The sequence below is a fragment of the Delphinus delphis genome, chromosome 5 (assembly GCF_949987515.2).
Source record: "Delphinus delphis chromosome 5, mDelDel1.2, whole genome shotgun sequence".
In the NCBI taxonomy this organism is placed as follows: domain Eukaryota; kingdom Metazoa; phylum Chordata; class Mammalia; order Artiodactyla; family Delphinidae; genus Delphinus; species Delphinus delphis.
Genome location: NC_082687.1, coordinates 86,862,868 through 86,889,726, shown reverse-complemented (window position 1 = coordinate 86,889,726; position 26,859 = coordinate 86,862,868). Strand labels below are relative to the sequence as shown.

The following is a 26,859-nucleotide window of genomic DNA, read 5'->3' as shown; positions in this document are numbered from 1 at the left end:
CAATAGATATCTTGTTTTAAAAATAGATTACAAGGGATTTCCCTGGTGGCTCCGTGGTTAAGAATCCACCTGCCAATGCAGGGCACACGGGTTCGAGCCCTGGCCCCAGAAAATCCCATGTACCATGGAGCAACTAAGCCGGTGCACCACAACTACTGAGCCTGTGCTTTAGAGCCCACGAGTCACAACTACTGAAGCCCGTGCACCTAGAGCCCGAGCTCCGCAACAAGAGAAGCCACTGCAATGAGAGACCTGCACACCACAATGAAGGGTAGCCCCTGCTCGCCGCAACTACAGAAAGCCCGCACGCAGCAACGAAGACCCAAAGCAGCCAAAGATAAATAAATAAATAAAATTTCAAAAAATAGATTACAAGTAAAGATAAAAAATTTGTACCGGCCTGTCTCACCATTCCCTACTGCAAAAGGGCGGGATAGAACTTAATCTTTAAATCATAATCAGTCTCTGAGTAATTATTAGCTGACTTGTCATTTCTGCTGAAAACTGGTTATTTTGATTGCATAATGTAAATATACATTATGAATTTTCTTAAGTCACTCATGTTTAAAGATGGGCCTTCTTTCTGTAGTAGATAATTCCTGAAGTTTTGTATATTCTATCAATACATCAGATTAGTAGAGGAAAATGGATCTTGATAAGTATAGGGTGCATATAGTATCTTGGTATAATGACAGTTTTAAATATGTAGACCTATGAATTTTATTGAATAATTAGAATTTAGTTCAATTGTGAGCTTCAGAATTGTGCATTGTGAACCTACTAAACACTTTTATGAATTTTCTCGGAAACCTCATTTTCTGATCCTTCTCCCATTCTAATAGATACAGTAACCATTAGGTTTTCTTTTTTTAATTTTTTATTGGCGTATAGTTGATTTACAGTGTTGTGTTAGTTTCAGGTGTACAGCAGAGTGAATCGGTTATACATATACATATATCTGCTCTTTTTTGGTTTTGTTTTTAAAATTCTTTTCCCATGTAGGCCATTACAGAGTATTGAGTAGAGTTCCTTGTGCTATACAGCAGGTTCTTATTAATTATCTATTTTATATATATATATAGTAGTGTGTATATGTCAATCCCAATCTCCCAGTTTATCCCTCCCCCCCATCCCCTGGTAACCATAAGTTTGTTTTCTACATCTGTGACTCTACTTCTGTTTTGTAAATAAGTTCATTTGTACCCTTTTATTTTAGATTCCATATATAAGCAATATCATATGATATTTGCAGTAACCATTAGCTTTTTTTGTTTGTTTGTTTTTTGCGGTATGCGGGCCTCTCACTGTTGTGGCCTCTCCCGTTGCGGAGCACAGGCTCCGGACGCGCAGGCTCAGTGGCCATGGCTCATGGGCCCAGCCACTCCGCGGCACGTGGGATCTTCCTGGACCGGGGCACGAACCCGTGTCCCCTTCATTGGCAGGCGGACTCTCAACCACTGTGCCACCAGGGAAGCCCCAACCATTAGTTTTTAATGGGATCGATATGAATGTGATGGCATATGCATTGAAGAGAGGATTGAGACTGCACACAATTGGAGATGCTTTATTATATACTGAAGAACCAGTTGAATCTTATTAACATTTATAAGCTTTCTAGCCTTAGGATAGCACCTAGACAGAACACTGCATCATTTTGAAATGCTGTTTAGGCTTAGCAGGCAAATTGCTGAGTTCTCTTGCTCATGTTTTTTATTGGGGCAGGAGTGATATTGCACAAGCATGCTATATGATTGTTGACTTCATCTAATGGGTAGCTCCAAAAAAGAATGTAGACACATATTTTAATCAGCATATAGTTGTTAATCTAATTTTGTAAGCATTTCACAGCACCAAGAAACAATTTGCATTTGTATTTTGAGTGCAGTGGATCTCTTACTAGCCATGTAATAAACTTATGTTCAATTCTGTGTTAGATCCCAAAGGATGCTTAATGGTTGGAGTTATTAGCTAGTTTGAAGGGTTAGTGGCATCGTGATTCTCACTGAAAAGTTTTATTTCATTTGTTAACTGTGTCTCTCTCTAAAATTTTCACCATTTTAAGCCCTTAGTTAGATTCTGGCCACACCTCAATTTGCTTCTTCTATAAAGTATAACTGCTCTTAAATACATATGTGAAGAAGTAATTTAAAGATTGTCTTAAACTTCCTGGTTTTTGTAAAAATATTCTAGTGAGGCAGTTTTATTTTAATCATATGCTGCAGTGGTACATTTAGTCAATCTCAAAGGTTCAAAAGAAAATCTTTCCTGTGGAAAAAGATTCAGGAGTAGAGCCTTTAACTTCATAATTGGAGTTCACATCATGGATTAGCCAATAGTTCAGTGTTTTAAAACTACGGTCTTCAGCAGCCTTGCTTATATTACTACTAAATCATTGTATTTAAAATTGAACATCCTATAGGATAAAATCAATGAGAATTACTTGTTATTAATTCTTCTGACAGAAACTTGGATTATTTGCTCATTTTTAGTGCTATTTCAATTAAAGTCACTTTTCAATATTTTAGAGTTAACTAAAATACCAAAATATTCAAAGTCACAGATGCCCATTGTTTATAAATGGAGTTCATAAACAATGTCATATAGCATTAAATTACTCAACAAAAGGAAGTACATGGGATTCTAAGACTTCAGTCATCAAAGTTAATAATTATGTAAAATATGACAAATATAGTAGAGAAATCTTAAGTCAAATTAGGTTTCACAAACCTATAACTGTGATTATGAACAACTCACTTAAACTATAACTGCAATCCTGCTTTAAAAAGAAAACAAAATTCTATTGATCATTTTTCTTCAAGTGCTGTGTGCCTCCGCCATGTCTTTCAGAAGATCTTATTTCAGAGGAAATAGGAGATCATCACATAGGGATTTGTTTCTTCCTCTTATACTTATCTTTATTAATATCACACTTAATATCTTTAGTTATTTTGGCATAACCATTTATAACTAAAAAACAGTAACAATTACTAACATTTATTCGTCATTTACTGTATTCCAGGCATTGTTCTATGTATCTTCTATATGTTAATTACCACATTTAATCCCTTCAGCAACTCCTTGAGGTCAGTACAACCACTGTGTCCTTTTTACAGATGAGGAAGGAAACTGAGGTGTAGAGAGTCAAATAATTTCAGGGCTACACAGGAAGTAAATATTGGGTTGGCCAAAAGGTTCGTTCAGTTTTGTCCGTAAGATGGCTTTTGTAGCGCTTAGTTGTCTAAAACTTCATTTGAGACAGTTTTGTTAGATTGTATGTGACAGCTGTCATATCAGCATGCATTTAAAAAAAGACTTATCAAAATTGGTGAATTTTGGGGCTTCCCTGGTGGCGCAGTGGTTGAGAGTCCGCCTGCCGATGCAGGGGACACGGGTTCGTGCCCCGATCCGGGAAGATCCCACATGCCACGGAGCAACTGGGCCCGTGAGCCATGGCCACTGAGCCTGCGCGTCCGGAGCCTGTGCTCCGCAACGGGAGAGGCCACGACAGTGAGAAGCTCACGTACCGCAAAAAAAAAAAAAAAAAAAAAAAATTGATCAATTTTTGTTTAGCCATTTTAATATTGAAGATGGAAGAAAAAACAACATTTTCAGCATATTATGCTTTATTATTTCAAGAAAGGCAAAAATGCAACTGAAATGCAAAAAAAGATTTGGGCAGTGTATGGAGAAGGTGCTGTGATTGATCGAACACATCAAAAGTGGTTTGCATGGTTTTGTGCTGGAGATTTCTCGCTCGACGATGCTCCACAGTTAGGTAGACCAGTTGAAGTTGATAGCAATCAAATCGAGACATTAACTGAGTACAATCAATGTTCTACCACGTGGGAGACAGCAGACATACTCAATATATCTGAATCAAGCCCTGAAAATAGTTTGTACCAGCTTGGTTATGTTAATCGCTTTCATGTTTGGGTTCCACATAGCACGATAAAAACCTTCTTGACTGTATTTCCGCATGCGATTCTCTACTGAAATGTAATGAAAACGTTCCACTTTTAAAACAAATTATGACAAGCGATGAAAAGTGGATACTGTACAACAATGTGGAACGGAAGAGATCGTGGGGCAAGCGAAATGAACCACCACCAACCACACCAAAGGCCAGTCTTTATCCAAAGAAGGGGATGTCGTGTAATGGTGGGGTTGGAAGAGAGTCCTCTGTTATGAGCTCCTTCCGGAAAACCAAACGATTAATTCCAACAAGTACTGCTCCCAATTAGACCAGCTGATAGCAACACTCAACAAAAAGCATCCAGAATTAGTCAACAGAAAATGCATAATCTTCCACCAGGATAACGCAAGGCTGCACGTTTCTCTGATGACCAGGCAAAAACTGTTACAGCTTGGCTGGGAAGTTCTGATTCATTCGAGTATTCACCAGACATTGCACCTTTGGTTTTCCATTTATTTTGGTCTTTACAAAATTCTCTTAACCGAAAAAATTTCAATTCCTTGGAAGACTGTAAAAGGACCTGGAACAGTTCTTTGCTCAAAAAGATAAAAAGTTTTGGGAAAATGGAATTATGAAGTTGCCTGAAAAATGGCAGAAGGTAGTAGAACAAAACAGTGAATATGTTCAATAAAGTTCTTGGTGAAAATGAAAAATGTGTCTTTTATTTTTACTTAAGAAACAAAGGTACTTTTTGGCCAACCCAATACCAAATCATAGATTTGAATTCAGCTAATCTCACTCTGAGTCTTTCTCTTAACCTGCATGGTGTATGTATTTCTAATTCCAACCTAAATTGTGCTTATCCTTGCTCATGCTTTTCTCTTTGCCCTCTCCCAAACAACTGAGATGCTTCTATGCTAGTACATGTAGCATATTTATTTTTGAAGGGCCATATGCTATAAACTAATTAAGTAGTCAACATCTAGGTTTAAATCTTAACTCTGTCTGTCACTTAATTTACTCTGTGATATTGGGCAACTTGCTTTCTACATCTTTAAAATGGGCCAATATGTATCTTCCAGAATTATTTTATAATGATTAAAAAGGGAAAAAATGTATAACATAGTGCCTGGCACATGGTAAACACTTGTGAGCTCTATACCACCTCTTGGGCTGTGAGGATTTTTTTGAGTGCTCCAGATTATGTGAGACTGGGGCAGGGGGGTCTTTGGTTAGATGTCTTTTAGCAAGGTGTCTCTGGAAGGTACCTGTCATCCTCATCTAATCAGCATGGTACATGCTTAGAGTGGATGTGTCAGGCCTAGTTAGAGTTTGTTGTTTTGTTTAGGAATGGTTTTAAAGAATGTATTTTGTTATAACTGGGTATAGGTGTTTACTAGAGGATTTCTTTTTACACTGGACTTTAGTAGGGTTGAAGTATAAGTCATAAAGGAGATTTCATGGTGCCTAAAAAGCTTACTGTGGAGCATGTCATACAGCCTATTTAATTTTTTTTTCTTATTTTTTCTCTAGAAAATTTGGTGAGCGGCCTCCACCTAAACGACTTACTAGGTAAGCATTATGTTAGTCTTTCACCCAAACATTTCATAAAAGTGTTAGATCCTGTCATTTTGGAAGCTATATTAGGTGTTCTTTGCAAGAAGTTATTCACATAATGGTATCTAGATCATGAGCGTATTTCCACCCTCCCTTCCCCACATCTCCCCTTTTTCTCCCTTCAAAAACAGGGTAAGAAGATACAGTTCAAAGGGAAAAATGAAACCTTTCAAGAATTAATATTGAGTATTATATAGTTACTATAACAAGGGCTACAATGTAAAGATAGTTTCCTATATCTAGCTTCATTAGCCAGTCACAATTTGTTGATCACAACTGGAACTTGAAAGATACTTAAATGCTTTTAGAAGAGAATTTTAAAACAAAGATATTATCCATTTTTAATGAGACTATAAATATTATATTCTAATTATGTAATTTTTTACGGTATGCATTTTAATTACACATGTTAAATTTAAAAGTGTTAGTCTTGAAAATGATTTTAAAAATTTCTAACCATCAGTGATTGTAAAATAAAAATAAGACATTCAGTTCCACAGTTACAGTCCTAGAGTTAATGCTACCCTGTGTCGTTAGTATCTTTCAAGAAAATCGTATGTGTGTATAAACATATACCTGTCTTTTTTCTTTTTAAAGTCTGGCATCATACTCTACCATTGTTCTGTTAACTGTAGATCTTCTACCTTGTTCTCCTTAGTGTATCCATAGATTTTCCTTGTCTTCCCACTGCTCCTTATTTAATTCACACCGATAGCCATTTGGGTTATTTCCACATTATTACTATTATTAAAAAAGCTGTTTCACTCAAAGAATGACAGGGGCATGCCAGAAGTACACACAAAGGGAGCCAGTTTGAAGAGGCTTCTTTTAGCCAAATCATGGACACTTTGGTCATAAAATAAATAATGATAGTAATAGATTAAAACCCATAAAATAGAAGGACAGTTTAGAAGTCTACACTGAGTTAAATAAATAATTCGATAAATGGGGGAGAGGAGATAGCTTTTCTTTACAGAAGAATTCCACCTAATAAGTGTAGAAGGAATCATGGACCTAGGAAAGCACATTTTGGCAACCGTTACAGTGATAATCGTTTCAGGCCAACATCATCAGTGAATTCTTAAACTACTGGTTTAAAGTCTGATGAGAAACAAAGTGTTTTTATAGTGTCTAAGCATATCTTCACAAAGTATGGTTAATTATAAAGTGAAAAGCAGTAACATGACAGTGAAGAAACCTGGCAGATGCCACCTTAATTAAGCATTCTAAATTAACATCACTAATAATGGACAACTAAGTATCATATGCATCCTGAGGACATACTATCACTTTTGTAGTGGTTCTTGCCAAAAATGCATAAGCTAAATCTAAGCATAAGGAAGCATCAGACAGACACAGATGGAAGGACATTTCTATAAAATAAACAGCATCTACTCTTCAAAATTTTCAAAATCACGAAAAACTAAGACTGAGGAGTAACAGAGTAAAGGAGACCAAAAAGACATGACAACTAAGTTAAACATGACAAATTCAACTGAACCTGGAGCAGGAACAAATTTTTCTTGTGCTCTAAAGCTGGAGTTGGCAAACGTTTTCTGTAATAGACCAGATAATAAAAGTGTTAGGCTTTTTGGGGCACACTGAGTTTGTTTTGACTTTTCAGCTCTGTTCTTGCATCCCCAAATCAGCTGTAGACAATATGTAAATGAATGGTGTGTCTGTGTTCCAGCTCAAATTAATTAAAAAAACAAACAAACTGAAGGCTATTCTGATTTGGCCTGAGGACAGCTGTTTCTCAATACTGCTCCATACTCCCACCCCCAATAAAGGACATTAGAGGGACAGTTGGAGACATCTGAATAAAATCTATTACCAGTGATAATTGCATTGTGATTGTATAAGAGACTGTCTTTTTAGGAAATAAACACAAGTATCTTGGGAAAAAGGGACTTTATGTCTATAATGTGCTCTTAAATGGTTTTAAAAACATAATATATAGGGCTTCCCTGGTGGCACAGTGGTTGAGAGTCTGCCTGCCGATGCAGGGGACACGGGTTCGTGCCCCGGTCTGGGAAGATCCCACATGCCGCGGAGCGGCTGGGCCCGTGAGCCATGGCCGCTGAGCCTGGGCGTCCGGAGCCTGTGCTCTGCAACGGGAGAGGCCACAACAGTGAGAGGCCCTCGTACCGCAAAAAAACCCCACAAAAACCCATAATATACAAATATGGTAAAATATTAACATTCGAGAGTCTGGGGGAAATGGGGACTAGGAATTGTTTGTGCTTTCATAACTTTTCTGTTACGAAATGCCTGAAATTCAAAATAAAAAAAAAAATTTAAGGTGTATTTCAGATCAAGTGGGCTGGGAAAATATAACTTATCTCACAGGTCCATGTTAATATATTTTCAATTATTTTTATATATCTTGAAATTCTAACTGGAATTGCTTAATTCACATATATAGGCATTTTGAAATTTAAAATTTAATAGATAAATATTTTAATTTCATTACCAGCAGCAATAGGTTCATGTGACTCCTAACGATAAAATATTTATTCATTCATTCATTCATTTAGGCTGTGTCGGGTCTTTTTTTTTTTTTTTTTTGTGGTACGCGGGCCTCTCACTGTCGTGGCCTCTCCCGTTGCGGAGCACAGACTCCGGACGCGCAGGCTCAGTGGCCATGGCTCACGGACCCAGCCGCTCCGTGGCATGTGGGATCTTCCTGGACCGGGGCACGACCCCGTGTCCCCTGCATCGGAAGGCGGACTCTCAACCACTGCGCCACCAGGGAAGCCCTGTGTCGGGTCTTAGTTGTGGCACGCAGGATCTTCGTTGAGGCATGCGGGATCTTTTGTTGTGGCACACGGGCTTCTCTCTAGTTGTGGCGTGCAGGTCTTCTCTTTTCTAGTTGTGGCACACAGGCTCCAGGGCGCATGGGCTCTGTAGTTGTGGTGCACGTGTTCTAGAGCATGTGGGCTCTGTAGTTTGTGGCACGCAGGCTCTCTGGTTGAGGCGCGTGAGCTCAGTAGTTGTGGCACGTGGGCTTAGTTGCCCCACGGCATGTGGATTGAACCCATGTCCCCTGCATTGGAAGGTGGATTCTTTTTTTTTTTTTGCTTTACAATGGTGTGTTAATTTCTGCTTTATAACAGAGTGAATCAGTTATACATACACATATGTTCCCATATCTCTTCCCTCTTGCGTCTCCCTCCCTCCCACCCTCCCTATCCCACCCCTCTAGGTGATCACAAAGCACCGAGCTGATCTCCCTGTGCTATGCTGATCTCCATGTGCTATGCGGCTGCTTCCCACTAGCTATCTGTTTTATGTTTGGTAGTGTATATATGTCCATGCCACTCTCTCACTTTGTCCCAGCTTACCCTTCCCCCTCCCCATATCCTCAAGTCCATTCTGTAGTAGGTCTGTGTCTTTATTCCCGTCTTGCCCCTAGGTTCTTCATGAACTTTGTTTTTTTTTTTCTTAGATTCCATATATATGTGTTAGCATACGGTATTTGTTTTTCTCTTTCTGACTTACTTCACTCTGTATGACAGACTCTATGGAAGGTGGATTCTTTACCATTGGACCACCAGGGAAGTCCCTGATAAAATATATTTTGATGAATAGTTACCTGCATATGTAAAATTTCCTTTCCTTTCCTTAAATATAAACAATAATATAGTTAGGTCCCATCTACTTTATCATGATTTTCCATTTACCCTTTAAGCAGTTTTCCCTGTTTGGAAAATCTTAGTAGCTTTTAGGACTTCTGCTTCTAGCCAAGATGGAGTAACAGGGACTAGAATTACTCTTCGGCCTAAAACAACTAAAAACCTGGACAAAATATATGAAACGGTGGTTTTCAAGATATTGAATGGCAGGCAAGAAAGGACAGTGATCCTTGAGAGACAGGAGACAAATGAGGTGAGCCCTACAATTGCCTCAGCTTAGTGCCTGGAGAAAGTTTCCAGTACATGATGTAGGGAAGGGGAATCCAGGTGGAGCCTAGTAAGCACCATGAGTTGTGGAGGTAGAGCTGGGACTATAAGGAGGCTAAGGTGGCCAGAACTCTTAGGGCAGAGAACTGGAGAGGAAAGAGCTATGCAGAGTTCCAGGGATCTACAGAGGGTCCTCTCTAGTCTTAAGCTGAGTATTGATTACCACCTGTGTGAGGAGACTACCGAAGGTTGGGAGGAAAAACAACCTAAACAATTAGAGGAAAGAATTCCTAGAGCTCCCTCAATACTATGAATTGTGCCTGTTCCCAATAGCCAAAGTGGAAAAAAATCTCATAATTCACAGCGCATCAACAAGAGTACTCAGAAGGGTTTTGTTTCAGTAGTGGTACAAAATTAGGCCTAGACTAAATGCTGCTCTGGTTTCACCTAACAAAACTTAAAAGCAAGGTTGAAAGGATAAAACTTTTTCTAAGTAACTGTGTCCTAAAACAAAGCTCAAGAATATTTAAAGGAATAAAAAATATGCAGCACTCAAAAAGGTGATGAAATTCATTGTGTCTTAACATCTAATCAAAATAACCAATTGTAAAAAGAAGTAGGGAAAATATAATTCATAATAAGAAAAATCAGTCAAAACCATCCCAGAAATGATACGGATGATAAAATTAGACAAAGACATTAAAACAGTTATTACATTTGTCTTCTTTATGTTTAAGAAGCTAAGATCACCTAGAGACTGTCATGTAGAGTGAAGTAAGTCAGAGAGAGAAAAACAAATACAGTATGCTAACACATATATATGGAATCGAAAAAAAAAAAGTGGTTCTGAAGAACCTAGGGGCAGGACAGGAATAAAGACACAGACATAGAGAATGGACTTGAGGACATGGGGAGGGGGAAGGGTAAGCTGGGACGAAGTGAGAGAGTGACATTGACATATATACACTACCAAATGTAAAATAAATAGTGGGAAGCAGATGCATAGCACAGGGAGATCAGCTCAGTGCTTTGTGTCCACCTAGAGGGGTGGGGTAGGGAGGGTGGGAGGGAGACGCAAGAGGGAGGGGATATGGGGATATATGTGTATGTATAGCTGATTCACTTTGTTATAAAGCAGAAACTAACACACCATTGTGAAACAATTATATTCCAATAAAGATGTTTAAAAAAAAAAGAAGCTAAGACCAGGAGTGTATAAAATTTTTGTTAAAGGGTAAAATGGTAGGTATTTTTGTGACCCAAACAGCCTCTGTTGTAACTACTTAACTCTGTTGTAACACAAAAGCAGCCTCAGACAATGTGTAAACCAATGGACATTTCTGTATACTGGAGTATAACTTTATTTCTAAAATAGGTGGTGGATTGTGTTCGACATGCAGGCTGTAATTGTAGATCCCTGAGCTAGAGGAGACGTTGAACAACTTAAATAGAGGACCTGGAAGATAAAAAAGGGAAGATCAAAAGCAAATTCTAGAGATGAAAACTAAAGTATTTAAATGAAAAAATACACTTGGTGGGATTAATCACAGATATACACTGTTGAAGAAGAGATTAGCAAACTTGAAGGCATACCAATAGAAACTATCCAAAATGAAGCACACAGAGAAAATATCTGGAAAAAAAAAGATCATTAATGGGCTGTGGTTTATTTTCAAATACACCAATATACATGTAATTGGAGTCATTTAAGGGGAAGGTATGACTAAAAGAATATATGAAGACATAATGGCTGAAAATTTTCTAAATTTGGTGAAAACTATAAAACCACAGTTCCAAGAAACTCAGTGAGTCCCAAGTGCAAAAACTATCATTTTTTTTAAACCACATCATCATCAAATTGCTTGAAGTCAGTGATAAAGAGAAAATGTTAAACGCAACAGAGAAAAAAAGATAAATTATATACAGAGGAAAAAAAGATATAGATAAGGATGACAGAGGTTTCTCATCTGAAACCTTGTTAGGGAGAAGACAGTGGAACAAGAGCTTGAAAGTACTCAAGGGGGAAAAATATGGCAACCTAGAATTCTATACCTAGCAAAGGCAAAATAAAGACATTTTTAGACATAAGAAACTGAAAAGGAATTAATCATAAACAGGCCTGAGCTACAAAAAATGTTAAAGAAATCCTTCATACAGAAGGATAATCATATCAAATAGAAATCTGTTTCTGTATAAATTACTAGCATCAAGAATGAGAAAGGTAATATCACTATAGATTCTACAGATATTTAAAGGATAACAAGCAAATATTAGAAATAACTTTCTGCCGATAAATTCAACAACTTTTGAAGAGATACACAAATTCCTTGAAACAGGCAAGCTACCAAAGCTTACTCAGGAAGAAACAGATAGATAACCTGAATAACCCTATATCTAAAGAAATTGAACTTGTAATTCTAAACTTTCCACATAGAAAGTTCCAGGCTTAGATGATTTTGCTATTGAATTCTACCAGACATTTAAGAAATACATCATGCCAGTTCTATACATACTCTTCCAGAAAACTGGAAAGCAGGACATTTCCCAGTTCATTCGGTTAGGACAGTGATGCCCTGTTACTAAAAGCAGACAAAGACATTAAAATAAAATAAAATTGTGGACTTATATTCCTTATGAGCACAGATATAAAATGTTTTCACAGTTTTTCAAAATGAATCCAACAGTATTTTTTTTTGATGTTTATTTCTTTTTTAAATTTTATTTTTATTTTTGGCTGCATTGGGTCTTCATTGCTGTGCACAGGATTTCCCTAATTTCGGCGAGCGGGGGCTACTCTTCGTTGTGGTGCATGGACTTCTCATTGCGGTGGCTTCTCTTGTTGTGGAGCAGGGTCTCTAGGCGTGTGGGCTTCAGTAGTTGTGGCTCACGGTCTCTAGAGCACAGGTTCAGTAGTTGTGGCGCATGGGCTTAATTGCTCCATGGCATGTGGGATCTTCCTGGACCAGGGCTCGAACCCGTGTCCCCTGCATTGGCAGGTGGATTCTTAACCACTGCACCACCAGGGAAGTCCCCCAACAATATATTAAAAGGATGATACATCGTGATCTAATGAGATTTATCTCAGAAATGGAAATCAATCAATGTCATTTTAATACATTAACAAAAAAGGAAAATCATTTGGTCATCTCAGGGATTTAGAAAAAGCTTTTGACATTTCATTCTTCATCATAATTTTCATCAATCTAGGAATAGAAGAGAATTTCCTCATTATTATAAAGGTTACCTATAAACAAACTACATTTAACACCATACTTGTGAAAGACTGAATGTTTTCCCTCAAGATCAGGAACAATGCAGGGGTGTCCACTTTTAACCACTTCCATTTAACATTGTACTTGAGGTTCTAATTAGTACGGGTAAGGCCAGAAAAAGAAAGGCATCTAAATTGGAAAGAAGTAAAACTGACTTTATTTGTAGACATCAGTATTATCTCTATGGAATCTTCCAAAAAAAAAAAAGTTATTAGAACTAATAGGTGAGTTTAACAAGGTGGTAGGCTACACAGTCAACGTATAAAGCATACAAAAATGAATTGCGTTTTTTATACTAGTAATGAACAGTGGGAAATTGAAATTTAAAAAACAGTAGCATCAAAAAATATGTGATTCTTAGGGGAAAATATCTGACACATGATGTGCAAAAACTATGTACTGAAAACTACAAAACATTGCTGAAAAGTCCTAAATAAATGTTCTTTGAGCAGAAGACTCAATAGTGTCAGTTCTTCCCAAATTCATCTATGGATTCAACATAATCCCAATCAAAATCCCAATGGGCTTTTTTATAGCAGTTGACAAGCTGATTTTGAAATTTATGATGCAAATGCAAATGTCTTAGACTAGCCAGAACAACCTTGAAAAAGGGCAGTAAGAACTTAACACTACCTGATTTCAAAGCTTGTTAGATAGCTACAGTAATCAAGGATGGTATTGGTTTAAAGATAGCAAGTAGATCATTGCGACAGAATAGTGGCCAGAAATTGTTCTTGAGATAAGTTTTTCAGTCAAGGTACAAAGGCAGTTTAGTCAGCTAAAGGGTTTTTAACAAAGGATTCTGGAACAGTTGGATAACCATATGCACCCACCACTTACATAACATAAAATAACTATGATTCATACCTGGAACCATATACAAAAATTAGATCAAAATAGACCTAAATGTAAAATGTCAAATTATACAGCTTTTAGACGAAAACAGGCAAGACACACAAATTTTCTAGAGGCACCCTGTGGAGGGACTTCAGTCACATCAATGTAGAACTCAGTCTCCTTGGAAAGAAAAAGAAGACACTCTGGCTTCACAAATGGTGGGGAAATAGAAGGGAACTGGCGACTGTTTGCACTGTCTGTAGTTGTATACAAAACATGATCAAGGGTGTTACACTGGACTTATGTTATGAGGTCTGTATATGCTCAGTTCCCCATCAATGTTGATATTCAGGAGAATGGTTCTCTTGTTGAAATCCAAAATTTTGGGGGTGAAAAATACATCCTCAGGGTTTGGATGAGGCCAGGCGTTGCTTGTTCAGTATCAGGTCCAGAAAGATGAGTTGATTCTTGAAGGAAACGACATTGAACTTGTGTCAAATTTAGCTGCTTTGATTCAGCAAGCCCCAACAGTTAAAAACAAGGATATCAGAAAATTTTTGGATGGTATCTATGTTTCTGAAAAAAGAAACAGTTCAGCAGGCTGATGAATAATATTTGAGTGGTCTGGCTACAGAAACAGCAAGATGCCAGATGATTCTTCGGACTCATTTGTGGTATTTTAAAGATGCAATAAAAGCTCTTTTGATTTGGGGGAAAAAAGTCACAAATTTTTTTGTTTTCTGTTGCATGTAAAAGTTATGTTTACGCTATAATGTAATAGCATTATGTCTAATGCAATAGCATTATGTCTGGGGGAAAAAAGTACTTACCTTAATTAAAAAATAATGCTGTTGGGAAAATGGTGCTGAAAGACTTGCTTGATGCAGGGTTGCCACAGACCTCCAATTTGTTAAAAAAAAAAAGAGACAATATCTGTGAAGTGCAATAAAATGGTACTTAAGAAGTTAAAACTCCCCTACCATATGGCCTAGCCATTTCATTCTTACATATTCAGTTACGAAGAATGGAAACGTATTAATACAAAGACCTGAATACAAATGTTTGTGGAAGTGTTAGTTATAATAGCCATATAGGTATAACTCAAATACCCACCAACACGTGAATGGACCAACAAATCGTGGTATATTCTCCAATGGCTTTCTATTTAGCAATGAAAAGGAATGAACTATTGATACATGCAACAACATAGAGGAATCTTAGGATAATTATGTCCAATTTTCTAAAGAAGTCAGGAGAAAGTACAATTTTATATAAAATTGTAGAAAATGCAAACTAATCTATAATAACAGTAGATCAGTGGTTTCTTGGGGTTGGGGAGAGACAGAAACTGGGAATGATGACTGTCTTTCTGGATTGTGCTGATGGTGTATACGTATGCCAAAACCTAGCAAATTGTACACTTGAAAATAAATGCATTTTTCTGTATTTCAATTAAACCTCAGTAAAGCTGTAAAAAATGTTAGTAGCATTTTACCCTTTAAAAATACCTTAAAAGAAATTAGTGTGTCTTCTAGGGGAGAATTTAGGTAAGCTTTATTTTTGTTTAAATCTCTTAAAGAGGGCAAACTTAGATTTTTTACTCTTTATTATCAAAGCTAGTATAAAGCAATTTAGTAAAACAGTTTGAATAAAACAGAAAATTGGAATGTAAAATCAATTCCCAATTCTGTGATAAAAATTTAACCTTAATTTCAAAAGTCAGGACATTTTCCCTTCTGACAGTATGGCAAGTTTAGGTCCCATCGGCTCTTTTTCACCATATTTTCTCATTTCTCCTTTAAAGACTTTTCCGTTTTAGGAAAATTTTAGGGTCTTGTATTTGATCAAAAATAATTTAGGGCTTCCCTGGTGGCGCAGTGGTTAAGAATCCGCCTGCCAGGGCAGGGGACACGGGTTCGAGCCCTGGTCCGAGAAGATCCCACATGTTGCAAAACAGCTAAGCCCGTGCGCCACAACTGCTGAGCCTGTGCCCCAGAGCCTGCGAGCCACAACTCCTGAAGCCTGGGCGCCTAGAGCCCGTGCTCTGCGACGGGAGAGGCCACCACGATGAGAGGCCCGCACACCACAGTGGAGAGTGGCCCCCACTGTCCACAACTAGACAAAGCCCGTGCACAGCAACAAAGACCCAACACAGCCATAAATGAATGAATGAATGAATAAATAAGGAATTTTATATCGCTTTTCGTTGCGGTGTATGGAGGTTGGACACTTCAATTCAGAGAGGGTTTCTTTCCCTTAAAAAAAATCTCTTAAACCTACCCTATTCTATCCTAACCCCCATCTTCCAACTTAAACAACAGTGAAAAAGTGTGTTGTTATTTAGAGGATGATCTTTTAGATAGTGTTCTAAAAGCACAGTTTTTCTGACACAGTTAAAATTTTTTAAAATAAATTTATTTATGTTTGGCTGTTTGGGGTCTTTGTTGCTGTGTGTGGGCTTTCTGTAGTTGCGGCGAGCGGGGGTTACTCTTTGTTGCGGTGCGTGGGCTTCTCATTGCGGTGGCTTCTCTTTGTTGTGGAGCATGGGCTCTAGGTGCATGGGCTTCAGGAGTTGTGGCTCGCAGGCTCAGTAGCTGTGGCACACGGGCTTAATTGCCCTGCAGCATGTGGGATCTTCCTGGACCAGGGATCAAACCTGTGTCCCATGCATTGGCAGGCGGATTCTTCACCACTGCACCACCAGGGAAATTCCAGTTTTGCAACTTTTCTTTTAAAATCATTTTATTTTTTATTGCTTATGAAGGGGTCAGCAAATGTTTTCTGTAAAGAGCCAAGTAGTACATATTTTAGGCTTTGAGGTCTGCATACTATCTCTGTTGCATAGACTTCTGTTCTTTTTTACAACCCTTTAAAAATGTAAAAGGCATTCTTAGCTCCTAGAGAGTACAAAAACAGGCTGCTAGTGTGGTTTGCTGACCTGTGGCCTGTAGTAGTATTCAGTATACTGAATACTACTCAAAGTATACACTGCAGCTCTCTAAAATGTTTGCAGGTACAGAGGTGTGTGTATGGAATTACTTTGGGCACACTTGATACAACAAAACTAGGTTTCTTTACCAGAAGACAGTTCACATTGGAACCTTTATTATTTGGATTTTACAAGTGACAAAATTCCAATTTGAGTAATACAGGGACTGATCCTATCTGTAAGGATGGCTGTCTGGACTTTCCAAGTTTGTGGGCCACTTCATTCCTTGAGTAGTTGGGACTTTAGCTCCCAGCTCAAATGCTTTCCCCCCAGCCCCCAACGTGTGCACGCACATGTACATCTGGTTTAAATCACTTATGTGCCCCTTGGCCTAATCATGGCGGCATACATGAATGTGGTGAGGAAGTAAGGGTTCTATTTTCAGAAGAATAGGGGTTAACACTGTTAAGGATTTTCTTTTTTGTGAATTTTGTTTGCGATATTAAAAAAAAAAAAAAGACGTTTATAAAGGAAAAAAGAGCCAGAAGTTTGACGAAGATGGTGATAGTTTAAACATGTCAAACTAGAATGGCATTTGCCATGCTTTCATGTGAGTAAAAATACTGGTAAAATTTTCTGATTTTCTAAACGTTTAAGCTAATGTGTTTTAAGTGAGTAAACTCTTTCAAAAATAGTTGCTCCATGGTGTTCTTCAAATAATTGTTAATTGGCTTTCATTCAGAATGAATATTTTATAAGGAATTATTAAATGAAATAACAAAGAATACATAAGCTTCAAAACTTGTTAGATAGTAACTGTTACAACAAATTATGAGTTTTAGCTTTGTTGTTACTGTTTTTTAACAATTCAGTAATACAAAGTAGTAATTCTACTGGTAACGTTTTTACAGCACCTATATTATGTTTTCAAATGACAAAATTTCCCTCATTCTTTCTTAAAAAGACTGAGTGATTTTCTCAACTTATTGTTGGAACATTTTTGGTTTTCTTTAATCCACTGGTTTTCAACCCAGGTGACCTCCCCCTTTACCCCTCTGACGTTTGGCAATATCTGGAGACATTTTTGGTTGTCACAACTGTAGGAAAGGTGCTATTGGTTTCTAATGGGTAGAAGTTAGAGATGTTGCTAAACGCCTTCCAATGCACAGCACAGCTCCTTCACGACAAAGAATTGTTTAGCCCAGGATGTCAACACTGCTGAAATTGAAACCCTATTCAATTAACCAAACCCTAGACTAAATGAAGAGCACATGGGCTATCATTCCATGGTCTTTACTTTTTAATTGTGTTTCTTTTGAGTATATTGCCTATATCTTTTTTAACGGCTCCTTAAGGTGCACAACAAAACTGTCAACCTTTAACTGCCAGATAACATAATTTTAACGTTTGATATTCTATTAACAAAGGAAAATTTTTTCTTGTTGAAAGAAGCTATTTGGCAAATTACTACTACAGGACAACTATTATTAATGGTTACTTAAGGTTCTAATTGCTTTTTTCAAGAATTTGTATTATAAATATGAAGGGAAAAGACAAGGAAAACTAGAGCTGTCATCTTGCATTCATCATAAGTACCTTGAGATCTGTAATCTTTTGTCGTAATCATTATTGTGAACAGTTCAGCTAGCACGATAACCAGTGCCTGGGATGTAATAGGTTCTCAATAAATCTTTAATGGGAAGATGTATAAAAGTGCAGCTTACCTATTATGCTTGCAAAAACTTGTGCCTTGCAAGTCAGGTGAGACACCTGATGATTTACCTCCAGGTCATTTTCAAGTTTGCCCTTAAACTTCAGTGTAAGTCTTCCGACCTCCATCTTCCCCTCCCTCCTGCCATTGTTCTCAGAAAATAATAGGTAGAGTTTACTGACACTGGATATTTGTCAGTTTGTGGGGGTACTTAATTTAAAATATTTTTCACAATATGAGCTATTACTGTCTTTTAAAAAAAAAAAAAAACAGGTGAGAAAACTCAGGCTTAGTAATTGACAGGCGTCAAGAGTCAGACCTCTCCCTGTTTGTTTCATACCAAAGCTGTTCTCATAATACCAGTGCAAAAGTATCTGATAGTATTAATTTTGTCCTCCAAAGCCAGACTGCCTAAATTTGAATCCTGGGACTTCAGTATCATCTTGGGAAAGTTACTTAACCCCTCCTCCATTTCTAAAATGTACCTAATAGTGTGTCTTAAAGGCTTTGCATACTCTTTGGGAAGACAAGGAAAAAAGACATGAAATATGACCAACATATCAAGTAATTGCTAAATGATAAAATAGAGACTGTAAATGCAAATAGAATTCAGCGTGGGGAAATATATTTAAAATGGTTTCTTAAAATTTTGTTTTTCAAGTATATAGCAACTTTTCACTTTTTATGCCAGTGACTGGGCTTCTGTGCCAGTTTTGTCAAGATATTGACCTTCTCCTGGCTTAGCTTTTGTTTTCTTATCTACCTTGAATGCTATGGTCAGTCACGTGACTTATTAACACCTCAAATCCCTTATTAATCGTTATCCTCTCCACGCTGCACCTCTTGTCCAGTACCCAGCAGGTTTGAGAATGTGCTGTCTCTATTCTCTTGGAATGTTAGTGGGACTTGACACTATCATTTATGGATTTCAACATTAGCCAGTCCTTCAATACCGATTTTCAATCATTGTACATAGTCAGCTTCTTTCTCCATTCCCTAGAGGGTATTTCCAGATAGTACCTATGGCTCTTTTCTTACTTGTTAGGCATGACAGTGGCCTCTCATTTTACAAATAACTTGTGAGGCTTTAGCTGGTGGCTGTTAGACTTCTTGCTAAAATTAAAGTGACCTTCACCTCTCCAGCATCTTACCTTTTGATTGTTCCCCTCTTTTGAGGTTGTCTCCTTCCGTAGCATCTAATAGACAGTTTCAGTTCTACCCCTACCAGTTCTTCATTTCCTTTTATACATTTTCTTCTTGACTCTCCTATCACTGTGTTTTCTTTCTGGGAGACTTCATTGACTACCATGGCTTTATTTATGAACTGTGTATACCAATGAACCCTACTTTTCCAGCCCAGATCCCTCTCTGGAACTACAGATGGTTGTTTCCAACAACCTATTAAATACTTCCAGCTTGGAGTTCTGGGGCACTTCAGAGTTGACATTTGTCCAGTAGAACCTATTAACACTTGCTTCTCCTGAAACAAAAGACTTAAAACCTGTCTTCTCCTGTACTGTCTTCTATTACCTCTTTCTTGGTGTGTCAGCCTTTTTTCAAGTTTGTCTTTTCTCTATGCTTTCTAAAACCCCTTCTCTATTTCACCACTAGAATTAACTATAAAGGAAAATTAACTGTATGTTTAAAAGAAACCTCAAGATCTTGCATTGCCTTTTGTATAGATTGAAAATCCACTTTCCACAGCATGGTGTTTTTCTATAATGGAGTGGAGATAAAATTAAATGATGATCTTTTCCTAACTCTCAAAGAGATGGATTTTTTTATTTTAAGTTTTTTCTAGGTGTCTTAAAATTTTTATTACCTGCTACCACTTTTATCACCATCTTATCATAGGGTGATATTTGAATTAGCTTAAATTTTTATACTTAGTATTTAAGTTTACAAATGTCAGATTTTCAAGGGATTTGATAGGCTTTTCACAATTTGACTGTACCCAACTTCTCAATTTTATTCACTGCCATGGCTCACTTAAGAATTTTAGAGAATTTGTTTCAGTTTCCTGACTACCATTTATTAATTGCAAGACATTCACCATGGTATTAACAATACTTACCTTTTGGATTTTGAGGATTAAGTGAAATAATGCATTTATTCAGGGCCTGGCACATAGTAAACACTCCAGAAATCTTAGCTACTATTGTTTTTTGTGGCTGGTTTACTCCTCAGCCTGAATCTCTTGCTGTACCCAAATTTGCAGGGTCATTCCTGCTCGTCCATACTTCTCTCCCTGGCCCTGGAATGCCTTACTCTTTCTTCCTCCCACTTACTGTGACTATTCCTTTTCCTTCAGAAGTTAGCTCTTCTAAGAAAATTTTCCCAGGAGTGGTCCTTTATCACCCCTCCCCTCCTTTACATAGGCACTCCCTATTGGAGCTCTTTGGTCATACCTCTATTTGGAACATGAATCTCATTACAATTTGTTTTCCAAACATTTTTTGCTGTCTTTACTGGACTTTGAGCTTTGTTACAGTGGTAAGGAATAATGTGCAATCTGTTGGATTCCAGTGTTACCATTCCTGCCTTGAGCCAAAAGGTTTTCAGTCACTAAACATAAACGCTGTCATCTCATTTAATCCCCACAACCACTCTATGTTATGTCAGCATTATTGTTATTATCAGATACAGAAACTCAAGCTAGATGAGGTTAAGAGATTTGCCCCAGACCACTTAGTTTCAAAGTGCCAGAAGTCTAGAATTCCCCACGTTTAATAACTTACTACTATTCTGTAGCTATCCCCTATACATTTGTCTTTTACTTATAAATAAAAATAGCATTCACTTTATTAAAAGTTTCTTGATGATTGCCTTTGAAGCACTTTTGCTTTATTTTGTAATGTGTTAAACATCTCAAGAACTGGGATTCTACTGATTCAGAAATGTAAAGTTTGATCTGTGTAGACCTTGTGTTCTTCATACTCTATTATATTGCTTAGCAAAATAATTGGGTGAATAAATATTTTTAAGACATTGAATTTTTTATACACTTGCATAGTAAATAGATAGTTGGAGTATTTTGTGCTTGAAATAATTAACATTGTATTTTTTCTAAAATTTAATTGTTTTTCACTAATTTGCATTAGCTTTTATTAACTTTATGTGTTTAGTAACATCCTTGAGAGTAATTATGTATCTGTATATAAATGGTAGCCCTTTCTTAGTCCTTTTGTAGGGTTGTTACTTTAAGAACATGTAATAATAAATTTGTATGACCTAAGGATTTCTTATGGCTTTGTATTCAGTAAAAAATACTCATTCTAATAGCTGGAGGAGAGGGGCTAGTGGTGGTAGTGAATCAGATTATTAAATACAAAAGTATTGCATGCATTAATTTTATAAAGGGTTTAAAGCCTAATTAGCAGTGTACATAGTGATTCTGGTTATTCTCTAAGTTGTAATTGTGGTTTAATTGCGTTATATCATAAATTCCAAGAGCGAGGGACAGCTTCTTTCAAAGAACAAAGAATAGAGTTGAAGATGAGCAGTATATATTTCCCCATTGTATAATATTCTTTAAATTTAGTTCATGGGTTTGTTTTGCTTTATTGCTTTCATTTTTGGAGTTGCTTGTTTGAAACATATTCTTAAGTATTCTCATTATAGAGCATAGTAATACTCGAAATCTTACCCCTGTAATGGTGATATTTATATTTTATTTTAGGGAAGCTATGCGAAATTATTTAAAAGAGCGAGGGGATCAAACAGTACTTATTCTTCATGCAAAAGTTGCACAGAAGTCATATGGAAATGAAAAAAGGTAAGATTATTGTTTTTCTGGTAGATAATTAATGGCTAATAATGGCTATCATGAATTTGCATGTGATGTATTAATATACAAGTAAGAGGATGGTTTCTATTGGGTTAATTTGCAAGTACAAAATGAAAAATGGGGGATTTGTCTCTATTGAAGAGGGAGAAACAAAGTAAATTGTGGCTTATTTAGTAAAGATCCTCTGGTTAAATCCGTGATTTCACAAAATGAAATAATCCATAGTTTTTATTTGGGGCTGCATGGTGTTCTCTAAGTATTTCTGTGATACATTAGCTCATTCAAAAAGTAGCTTTCCTTTCGGTGGAAAATGTAGTTTTATAAAGAAATGTGACCCCAAAAGTACCATTTTAAAAAGAAAAAGGCTTAAACAAACCCCCAAGTTGAATTATGCAGTGATTGTGAAGAAAAGTACTCCCAGCCCTCTCCACCCTGACCCTGTGCCTATTCAGGTTAAAAAACCCAGCAAAGCTGAGCTGGTACTCATACCACATAAATGTGGCACTACAGAAATGACCTATAAATCAGATTAGCCAAAATTAAATTATAATAGGGATTTTAATATTTAGTGTTTGTCTTAGTATTTTTAAAATTTCAGCATTTTTGGTATATAATTGTGGATTTTTGTTATTTGTTTTTTCACTTGGTTCCTGGAATTTTCTTGTTAATAGTTTCTCAAGCCTTTGTCTTTCAGACAGCATTTTTGTGTTAAACATTTTGTAGACAAAGGCTGCTTATGGGGGAAGATGAAAGATTTTTTTGGATTGGCTAGAAAGGCACCAAAACTGAATTGGGAGAAGGAATGAAAACTCAGGTTTGGGTGTTGGATTGAAAGGAATGAGTGGAATCTTAGAATTTGTGAGATAAAGGAGATCTTAGCATATGCATAAGAGAAGGGAAAGGTAGTATATTAATTTACAGGCTGGAAGAATTTTAAATAGTCTCTTTCTCAAAGTCCTCTAAATCTGAGCTGAAAAAAAGGTGAAACTGTTTAGTTGATAATGTTATCCTCAAAGAGGATGAACAGCTGAAAACAGCATTTAGGACTCATACTGCCAAGTGTTCTTTTTTAGTTATTCAAGTTTACTAAATTTCTGATTACTTTACTAATGGAACTTAAATCATCTGATTTAGAGTTAAATATGTGAAGAAGTTGGTACCTGCAGTTTGGGACAAAGAAACCAAATCGAGATAGTGACCCCTTTTTGCATGAAGTTGGTACGGGAAATTCAGGTGGTCTGTCTGCCCCCCTCCCCCCCCCCCCCCCCCCCCCCCCCGCCAATAATGATATCACGTGTATATAGGAGATTGTCTCCTTCCCCCCAACCAAGCAAAACAGCGTAAGTCAATACCCTCATTACTTGAGATGGGTCTAAATGGTCAGCCTTGTATTTCATAGTGAATCTGAAGAAGGAACAGCTTCCCTTTAACCAGTCACGAGCTAGACATTGTTCTGGAAATGCCCTACAGATGTTTTTAAATTTTAATCCTCAGAATAATCTTGTAAAGTAGGCATGCTTTAATCCCCATTCTGTGAGTGAGGAGACTAAAGATTAGAGACTTTAAATATGCCCAGATTCACTTTAGTTAGGAGTTGATAAAAACCAGGATTAGAACTCCTGGGTCTGTAATTCCAAATTTCATATTTTTTTCATTTCCCTAATTTTCATAGCCTTGCATTTTATGTTTGAGTGTTAATTATCTACAGCAAGGCTTGCAGATGGAAAAGGTACCTGAAGAACCTAAAGACGTCTAAAAAACACAAACTTTGTAAACTTCACTTTGTCTGGGATTCTCTTTGTACCATTAGCAGAGTGAGATTGGGCTGGATCTAATGAAGATAGGAAAACATATGTTCATTGTATAAGCTGCCAACCTGGGCAGTGTTGCTCAGTTTAATACAATTGGATTCATTTATTAACTCATTTATTCTTTATTTCTCACAACCTGTAAGGTTCCAGGTACTGTGCAAAAGCATCTTGGATGGGAATTTTAAAAGTCACTAAGTCATTTAAATACTTCGGTGGATAACTGAGGCCCAGTGCAGATAACAGAAGGGGAAGAGCTACTCAAAAGATTAGTCCAGATAAGGTTCCTGTTTGTTAGTCACTGTTAAAAATACAAAGCTATAGTGGTTTATCAAGTTAAAATAGGTGATTTAATGGTTAACTGTTATTATGGTTGCCCTTATTTTCAATTTCTTTCTATTATTTGGGGTATAGCCTGGTGGGTCTAAAACCCCAGTCAGAGGAAAGCTCAAAGAATCTAAGCTTCTGACTCCAAAGAATGAAGAAAAAAAAAAAAAAAAGATGAAAAAGCCAGAGTAACTACTTTCTATGTTTATTGTATTATTAAAATTTCCAGAAGAGACATACACTAGTTTCACAGTAAAGGTAAAAACCTATTAAAATTACCTGATTTTAAAAAGGCATTAGTCGTCAGGGGCTGCTAACACAGGTCAGCCTCCTGGATAACTGGCAGGGCTTCTTACTGGAAGAGTTCTTTTCCCTTACTCCTTAGTGGAGTGCAGCGGAAAGAGGAAGATCTGCTTTCTTTCTTGCATTAGGCATGAGGTAACCTGGGGACATGACCACAGTCATCTTGGCTTACAAAATAACTCCAGTGAATGATGCTAGAAATATTGGGGTAGGAAGTTTTATCCTAAAATCTTAAATCATTCTCAGGATTCACTTTTGTGCCTAATGATGAGTATTTATTTGCATAACATATTTGGTATCCCACTTAGTATGTTAGTGGCTAGTTTTACTTTTTAATCGAAGAAGGTCTTTTCAAATTGAAAAATAAACTTAAAGAAAAAATTATTTTGTCTAGAGGCAAATTTCTATTAAAGATATGGAAATGCCAGTAGACATATTAACATTTCTTCAACTTTGTGTTAGGGGAAGTATGAATAATCATCAAAGGGTAATGATTCTGCCAAAATAAAAAAATGTAAATGATGTGTTTGGATTTTGTCTAATCTTATATATTGGGCTAAATAAAAAGGTTTCTTTGAATCTGTAAGGTATTTTCCAGACCTCATCTCAGGATATGAGGAAAAACTTGTTGAATCACTCTCTGAAAATAAAGGCTGACTGTTGAGCTAGGAAATGAATGAAATCATAAATGTGTGCATATCGCCACCAAGTGGCAAATAAAAGCATTGTTTGTCATAGTTGCTTAGATTAGAAAATAAAGGCACATTGTTTCATAAAGTGTCCTTTTATAGCAGCTGTTAAACTCCAAAAGCTAGCCACTTGGTCAGACTTTCACTGAATGTTTGGTACATATTGACCAGCTGTCCAAATTCAAAGAATCATCGATTCACATACACCTTATAAAGGTGTATGTTAATTTTTCTTTTGTTAATTAGGTGGCATTTTTTCCTTACCCTCCTCCCTTTAATTTTCTTTCATTTGTCTGTAAATTTTTTTGTATTGATGCTATCTTCTATTTGATTATTATATTACTACTGAAGTTTCTGGAAATGAAGATTTGATTCATTAGCTGATTTTTAGGGAGTGACAATATTGGGATGTTTAAAATATGATTTCATCATCACATGGTAGAAATAATCTTAATGTTTATATTGGGTTTGCAATTTTCTTGCATCACAGCTTTCTTGAATAGTTGTAGAGTTGATATAAAAATAAGGCTAGTTCAGAGGCAGTTGAAGAATCTTCATTTTTCTTACATTTATTACAAGATTGGAAAGCACTTTCAATATAGAACCTAAGTCAGTGTTTTGAGTGGTAATGAATTTCTTGTCAACCTGTCTGATTTTTATGCCCTGTTGGTTTCATGCCATTTTATCACAGTACTCTTGAGAAAACCAGCACTACATTTGGTACACTATAGTAAAACAAAGCTTTTCGAATTTTATAGCTGATATACCAACTTACTAAGGAGGCTTAACATCTGTCAATAAAATACTAATAGTAGACAAGCTTCCAAAATTGATGCCTTCTCAACTTCCTGATAGTGTGCCAGCTAGATATTTGAATCTGTGCCATGGTAAGTATTGGGTGGTTCCCAGCATTAGAGGCCAGAAAGATCCGTGGTGCAGACTTGAACTGAGCCAACTCCTGAACTAGCCCAGCTAATCCAGGCATCCCTCCAAACTTGGAGTGACCTGGAACTGAGCCCACTGCCTCGGCTGTGACCTCTATGTCCATGGTGACAGAGAGTATACAGGAACAAAGGCTGCTCTGATTCCTTTCTGTTGGTTTAGATACATATGAGAAGACCCCAGAAGATTTTCATCCTAACTCAGCCTGACCCCTTCGACCTGCTAGGTCTACTTCCCCATTACTCCGGCTTCATCTCCTGTTGTTCTCGTCTCTGTTCCAGCCACGCTGGTCTGTTGTTTCTCCGCCGTCCATTATAGTCCTTTCTACTTTGGAGCCATTGCACTTGCTATTTATTCCTTCTTCTGAAATGCTCTTACCCTAGAAACCCATGGCTTTAGGTCATGACTTAAAGTCATCTTCTTAAATAGGCTTTCTCTGGCCACCCAGGTCTTCTACATTTTTAAGTACCCCTTCCCTGCTTTATTATTTTCCCTCAGTACTTACCATCAGCTAACAGAGTATATATGTTATTTTAGTCATCTAGCTTTTTAAAATTGTCTTTCTTATTAGACTCTGAGTTCCATTAGGACAAGAATTTTTGTTTGTTTTAACCACTAATATATTCCCAGTATCTAGTATAGACTAGGGGTGTAATAAATTTTTGTGAATTAATGAAAATTAAATAAACCCAGCTCACTTCCTATAAATTGTATGTAGATTGCCTCTAAAGTAGTCTTTGGTAGAGTTGAGCAAAAAGTAGGTGCCATGTATTTTGATACAATTCAGTCAGTATTGTAGTAGGTGCTGAGGGGGAAGCAAAC

General features: G+C 37.0%; 1 protein-coding gene and 1 pseudogene across 2 annotated transcripts in view; both read left to right on the top strand.

Moving 5' to 3' along the window:
• LOC132426038 (recombining binding protein suppressor of hairless) overlaps positions 1 to 26,859 on the top strand; it is a 117,363-nt gene that overhangs the window by 67,020 nt on the left and 23,484 nt on the right. For both annotated transcript variants that reach the window (XM_060012730.1, XM_060012731.1), the window contains 2 exons: positions 5,447 to 5,485; positions 21,861 to 21,956. In XM_060012730.1, the coding sequence (XP_059868713.1) occupies positions 5,447 to 5,485; positions 21,861 to 21,956 (135 nt within the window). The remainder of the gene's footprint in view (positions 1 to 5,446; positions 5,486 to 21,860; positions 21,957 to 26,859) is intronic.
• LOC132425656 (large ribosomal subunit protein uL6 pseudogene) lies at positions 11,179 to 14,153 on the top strand (annotated as a pseudogene).